Consider the following 6,840-nt stretch of genomic DNA (forward strand, 5'->3'; position numbering starts at 1 on the left):
AGAAACAGCAAGTAGCTCAACTTAAAGCTTCTTCAGAGAGACAGGCGGGGCGGCTCACAGTGAGGGAAAAGTGAAAACCCTCAGGAATAGAGAACATTCTGAATCAAACGGGACTGAGGACAAAAAAAAAAGAAGCTACAAACTGAAATAGAAACAAAACTTGAATAAAGTAACTCAAGTCAACACCCAGCATAGGAAAACTATAGTGAAACAAAGCATGAGTTTGAGAATACATAATGTGAAAAGCCGGCAAACAAGTGCATCCATTACAGTCTTAGATGGGCTTAGAGCAGAAGCCGGTCGAAACGGACCCATGGCACTGGTGGGTTATCAGATTGGTTGTTTGGTCAGAGTGAACTGATAACGTGCGTTCGAGAAGATTGTAACAGCCCCATGTGTTGCAGGGTCAGAGCGTGGCAGGCCAGCTGACAGGACAAAGGTGTGTGTGCATGTGACAGGGTGGGTTTAATCATCATCCCCTCCCCCGTACATGTCAGCCAGCTTCTTGAAGCGTGGGCCCCAGTCATTGAGGTAGTCATAGTCCTGGTCCCCCGTGCTCGTGGAGTTGAGAGAGCTGACAGAGCCGGCGGTGGAGCCACTGCCCTCATAGTCAAAAACCAGCAGGGAGTCATACGGAGGAGCTGTGGGGTCGTTGTCCGCAGCTCGCAGACCCTAAAGACGACAGGGAGGAGGACAAAATGGTAGTCAGTCACTAAATGATAAACAAAGACGGAAAAACTAGTTGTTACAACACACACTCCACATATCACTCTCAATATCCGCTTTCTCCTGTTCAGGGTTGAGGGCCTTGAGGCTATCCTAAGACAACAGGTAGGACAAGTTGAAAAACCATAACAGGACTCAGACAGAAACAAATAACAAAACGTTCTTTCATTTATAAAGGAGAGAGCCAGGATTAAACCCAGAGACTTCAAGCTGGAGAGTTGTTTTTCTGCTTGGCCTTTTGCATATGTATTTCTGCAAGTTTCCTTTTCAAACTGCAAAATGCGGAGGAGGAAAGTATCAAGTGAATCATTCAAGACTTGCTGTCGCCAATGTATTGTGCCATCGTTTTATGCCATGAGCCTGTTTTCATGCAATTTGAAGTTGACACGGGTTCAAAAATCTCTGCGAGGAGGAAGCACCACCGAGAACAGAGAGCGCTTTGTAGATGGGGGAGGAGGATTTTTCCACTTGTATTAATTAATTTGGAATGCTGGCAGATGAGGTTATTATAATATGGTGGCTGCCAAGGCATATTAAAAAAATGAACCTGAGACCCCCCCCAAACTAGAAGGATTCAGGCAGAATCAGCAACACTAAAACTTTCTGTAACATTTTTTCGGGTTCCACTTCCTCCAGAGATCATTTTTAACACTACTCCTTGTTGTGCCAAGAAACAATAAGTGAAATTGAAATATCCTGCTTGTTAAGTTTTGTGCATTAATTATAAAAGAAAACTTCATGAGGTGTGGTGTTTCCACCACCAGCATTTGGTGGTTAGGAGGCTAATAGAAATGGAGTAATATTCATATGGTTTGAGAAAAACTGTCACAAAGTTTCCAAAGATATCTGGGGAAAAAATTGATTTAGAATAGATTAGTACTTGCGTTCAACTTGGGGATCTTTCTAATATTGAGGCACAAGGTCATTTTATCAGTAGGTTCACACTGTTGTCACGCACAGTTGATCTTAGAAAATAAAAGATGAAAAATACCCTTTATGTGTTGAAAGTCAAGGCAAAAGTCAAACGTATTACATTCAGCAAGGCCTTCAGGCCCACAGCTCCACAGCAAAAATAATCACATAACAATTAATTACCAGAGCACAGAATCAATGAGTATTTAACACAGTATAAGCCTTTACATATTTGTTGTTGTGCATACCATTACTTATAAAGATAAAAAAACATGTTTGCCTATCTTTAAAAGCCTCATATGCCCCAAGTAACCAAACATTTTCTGAGTCACCAACAGACATTAAACTAAATAGAAATTACTGTAATCCAGTATTTCATGCAAAAGTGTTTGTATTTTTTATGACTTTGCAACAGAATGGGTGGTTGAGTTGGATAGGTCCCACGGATACGTACTCATCCCCGGCCCTGATTTTGACACTGACTGTCCAGCTGTCTGTTTTGGAATGTCAATGGTTTACGGTCTAAATAAAGCAACAGGAATTTTCATCGAACAGTGTTTGGACATCCCATTCTATGTCTCACAGAAACATGGGGCAGTAGCATTAACAAATTTGTCAGAGCTGCTGCCTCTCAGCGAGCAGGTTACCCTGGTTCACATCTTGGTCCGAGACCTTTTCTGGGTGGAGTTTGCATGTTCTCTCCATGGGTTTTCTCCGGGTACTCCAGTTTCCTCCCACAGACCAAAAACATGCATGTTAGGCTGATTGGTAACTCTAAATTGTCCCTAGGTGTGAGTGAGAGAGTGAATGGTTGTTTGTCTCATTTGTCTCTATGTGTCCCTGTGATGGACTTGCGACCTGTCCAGGGTGTCCCCCGCCTATCATGCAGTGATTACTAGACATGGGCACTGGCGACCCCCATGACCCAAAAAGGAAGAAGCGGTTTAAGATAATAGATGCATGGATGGATGATTGTGTGAGTAGATATGGTAGAAATGTTGGTTGTCTATGTGTTTTTGTACAAGACTCTGCTGTGCATATGTTTACACGTGTCAGTGTGTTTTCTATTGACTGTATATTTTTGTATACTGATAGAGATAACGTGTTTTGTAGGCACACATTGCTATGCTGCACATATACAGTATATTCCCTGAAGGATCAACAGTGTATTATTTTCGAGACGAAGAGAATGGAATACTTTCTTTGGAAAATGACATTCTAGCAACTCTTGGCTTACTGGGTGATGATGATATGCTGATAATAATAACAGGTGATCTGAATGTCAGGACTAGTATAAAGAGAGACCACATAGAGGGAGACAACTCAGCTTACTTACTTTGTGACAACTTCTATGACAGTGATGACTTTAAAACATTAATGTCCTCGAAGGATGAGACTGTGAACAGCTTAGTGTCATCTCATTGATTACAGTAGATCTCAATGAGTGAGATCATTGAAATGAGATCGCATTGAGATCTCATCTCATTTGTAAATGACAAGTGTGGCTTAGACCAGGATGGAAATTATATGTTTTTATCATCCATGAGACAGAGTGCCATTGACTACTTTATTATCTCTACAAATCTTTTTTTTCATGTGTACAGACCTTTGAAGTGTGTGATGATATGTCTAACCACTTTCCCATTGTCTGCACTTTTGATAAAAATCAGACCCTATATACCAGAAACTTAGCTGTCATCCATGGAAGATATGAAGATGGAAATAAGATTTCAAAGCATTTTTTGTTAATAATATATCATCAGCTATTCAAAAATAGATATGACATCTTAATGAGCAATGTTGATGAAGCAGTTGATAGTAAACCTTGTTGGAAGCTGGGAATTAAATGTTTCTGAGAGCAAAACTTTCAAATACATGCACTCAACCAGCATGGTGGGACAAGAACTGTCACAATATGAAATGAAAAAAGAATACTGCACATTATATTTTGAAGAAGCAACCACCCTGCTGATAAGGCTAGATACAGTACTTTCATTTGAAAGATGATTTCAAAAAGGCATGTTGCCTAAAGAAACATAAATATTTTCTATGAATCTATCTGATGAAACTTTTAGTAATACTCAACAACTGTGGCAACAAATGAGAAACGCCATTAGATTTAGCACAAATATAGACATGGACATTATATCTAGTCAGTGGTTTACACATTTTAAGTTCTTGTTAATGCACTGGGACTTGTGACTGGGGGAGTGGTGGCGCAGAGGTTAGAGAAGGTGGACTGGGGATCAGAAGGCCGCCAGTTTGACTCCACGAACCAACAGCATCAAAATGTGGGTGGAAATGGTGAAGCACCCACACCTGCCTCCACCCTCATTTGCCCCACTTTGGACCCTTGAGCAAGGCCCTTAACCTCCACCATTTGCTCCCAAACAGGTTGCTTTTGAAAATTAGTCCTTGTGACTCAGTGAGACTACCTGTATAACCTGTAATGTTAAATAAAACAATATCTTCACTGTGGACGGTGGATTTAAAAACGCCGTTTCAGAAGTAGTAGAGAACCATGATGCCACTGCTTTCCTTAATCCAGATCTTGATGGGTTCATTATTCAGGATGAGCTCTTGCAAACAGTTTACCTTTTGCATAACAGCAAGGCTCCAGGTTCAAAACGTATTGTAATAGAAACGTTAGTTATCTTTACACATTCTAGAACCATACCGTTTATCCCTTTGTTAAAGGGTTTTAGAATTTAGACAGTTTCCCAAATTTTGGTGTTTAGCAGTCATATGCATGTCCATTGTATAAATTGGGGACAGGTGTGATGTAAATAATTATAGAGGCATATCCTTAGTTGGCATAATAAAATCACCCACTAGGGAACAAACGCCAGTGTATTTATTGTGCCGGTCCTATGACCAGGTAAGTGCTGAAGGTTGTGCCAGGAAGTGCATCTGACATAAAACACTTTGGTCACAACTAATATGCAAGTTCATCTAGGTGATATCATACCAGATTGATTGAGGCCCATGTTAGTGATGTTGACAAACCAGGTGCTGGTGGATATTGAGCTACTGTTAGTCGAAGACCAGCAGTGGTCATCGGATAAAAGTAGCACAAGTGGGAGTGGTGGTGCAGAGGTTAGAGAAGGTGGGCCAGAGATCCAAAGATTACAAAAAGTGTATAAGACAGTGCTGAGACCAGCTATGTTGAATGGTTTGGAGACAGTGGCATTGGCAAAAAAACAGAAGAAAGAACTGGAAGTGGCAGAAATGAAGATGTTTAGGTTCTCCTTGAGAGTGACGAGGATAGATTAGATTAGGAATGCGATCATCAGAGGTACAGCACAGGTTGAACAACTGAGAGATAAAGTTAGAGAGACCAGACTGAGATGGTTTGGACATGTCCAGAGGAGGGACAGTGGGTATCCTGGTAAAAGGATGTTAGAAATGCAGCTGCCAGGAAAAGACAAAGAGGTGATATATGGATGCAGTTAGAGAGGACACATAGGTACATAGTTGGAGTGAGGACAGAGGATGCAGAGAACTGAATGATATGAGAAGGATGACTTGCTGTGGCTACCCCTGAAGAGGAAAAAGTCGAAAGAAGAAAAATAATCCTTTCTTGACATAATGGGAAAAATATTCATGAAAATACTGAATAACAGGTTGACTGAGTTCACAGAAATGCATGACAAGCTATATGAAGAACAAACTGGATACAGGAAACGTTATTGACAATATTTTTTTATTTTTCAAGCTGCTGTCCAGAAATATATGCAGAAATGAATATAGATTGTATTGTATTTTTGTGGATTTTAAAACAGCTTTTGATAGCATTCAACACATGCTTTTGTATTATGTTTGATTTAAAATGGAGTAGAAGGCAAACCACACTGTCTTAAAGTCAGTGTACTATATTCTAAATTGAATGCATGTGTTAAAAGTGAGGGTGGTATAACCAACTTTTTTGACTAGAAAAGTGGCACAAGGCATCGCTGCATGGTTTTTGAACGAGTCTATATCTATGATGAATGATGCAGGACGTAATGGCAGACTGAGAGAATAATTGACCTAATACGTAGCTTGCTACAGTATTTGCTGACAAGTTTGCAAATTTATAGGACAATGTTTTCAGATTCCAGGAGCAAATTGTTGTTCTGGAAAACGTTTGTAAATTGCATGGTATGAAGGTAAACCTGAACAAAACAAAAATTTGGATGTTTAGAAGGGGAGGTATAGTCAACAACATGAGAAATGGTACTTTTCAAGATTAAGACATTGAAATATGGTTGACTTTACTTATTTTGGTTTACTTCAAAATTAACTGGGTGGATGACCAGACAATATTTGTACCAGCAGGCTAAAATAGCATGTTATTAACTTTACAGGTTTATCAGGAGGTATGGGGTAAACTATCCATATACTTTTTTCTCTTTGACAGAATAGTATCACCAATACTCTTGTATTGCTCAGAAATATGAGGATGCAAACACGTAGAATGAATAGAACAAATGCGGATCTATTTCTGCAAAAGGCTTGTAAAGGTCAACAGCAGTGTTAGTGATCAAGCTGTTCTTGGTGAACTTGGGAGATTCCCCCTCAGTATAAATTACATGTAGAGGAGGTTGAAAATGACCAATACAGGTTTTTATCGATATCTGCACAAGTGTTATAAAACACTCTTAGAATTAGACGGTGTTGGCAAAAAAAACAAACAAAAAAAAAGGGTTGGTCACGTTAAAACTCTGCTACATTCACTTGGTGTTATTAATGTCAGATATTCAAGGTGTTGACAATTATAATATTCTTTGAGTACCTAAACTAGGATTTGTGCAACAATGCTCACACACTGGGCCGGATTTTAGCAGGGGCTTACAGGGGCTGCAGCCCGGGGCCCCGGCATTTCAGGGGCCCCGAAGGATGTTTTATGTTTTTGTGAATTGATAGTGTCAGAATTTAATCAATAACTATGATGATTTTGACAGCACCGATGAAAAATGTTCCAATTTGTTCTGGAAAACGTCCATCTTGAATGCTTGCTTGTTATTGGTCCACTTTTGACGCATCTTACGCATTGGGGAGGAGCGTCAGGGAATATTATTTTACAATGGCAGACAACAGTGTTTGTGGTTCTAGTTCCTCCAAATAAGATGAATGCAGAAGTGTCATTAATAAATGGAAATCTGTATTTTGTTCTTCATATTTTTCAAGATGTTCTCTGTAAAAACCTTGGTCTATATATAT

The 6,840-nt window shown here is 39.7% G+C and overlaps 1 protein-coding gene across 1 annotated transcript in view; it reads right to left on the reverse strand.

The window, feature by feature from the left end:
- Nucleotides 1–250: 250 nt before the first annotated feature.
- Nucleotides 251–6,840, reverse strand: part of LOC119416657 (cadherin-4) — a 390,454-nt gene continuing 383,864 nt past the window's right edge. Inside the window, exons 10-11 of the mRNA XM_037683843.1 lie at nucleotides 757–819; nucleotides 251–672 (exon numbers count right to left, since the gene is read on the reverse strand). Of these exons, the coding sequence (XP_037539771.1) occupies nucleotides 466–672; nucleotides 757–819 (270 nt within the window). The 3' untranslated portion in view covers nucleotides 251–465. The remainder of the gene's footprint in view (nucleotides 673–756; nucleotides 820–6,840) is intronic.

This window comes from Nematolebias whitei, chromosome 11, assembly GCF_014905685.2.
Source record: "Nematolebias whitei isolate Nwh7 chromosome 11, NemWhi1, whole genome shotgun sequence".
NCBI lineage: Eukaryota > Metazoa > Chordata > Actinopteri > Cyprinodontiformes > Rivulidae > Nematolebias > Nematolebias whitei.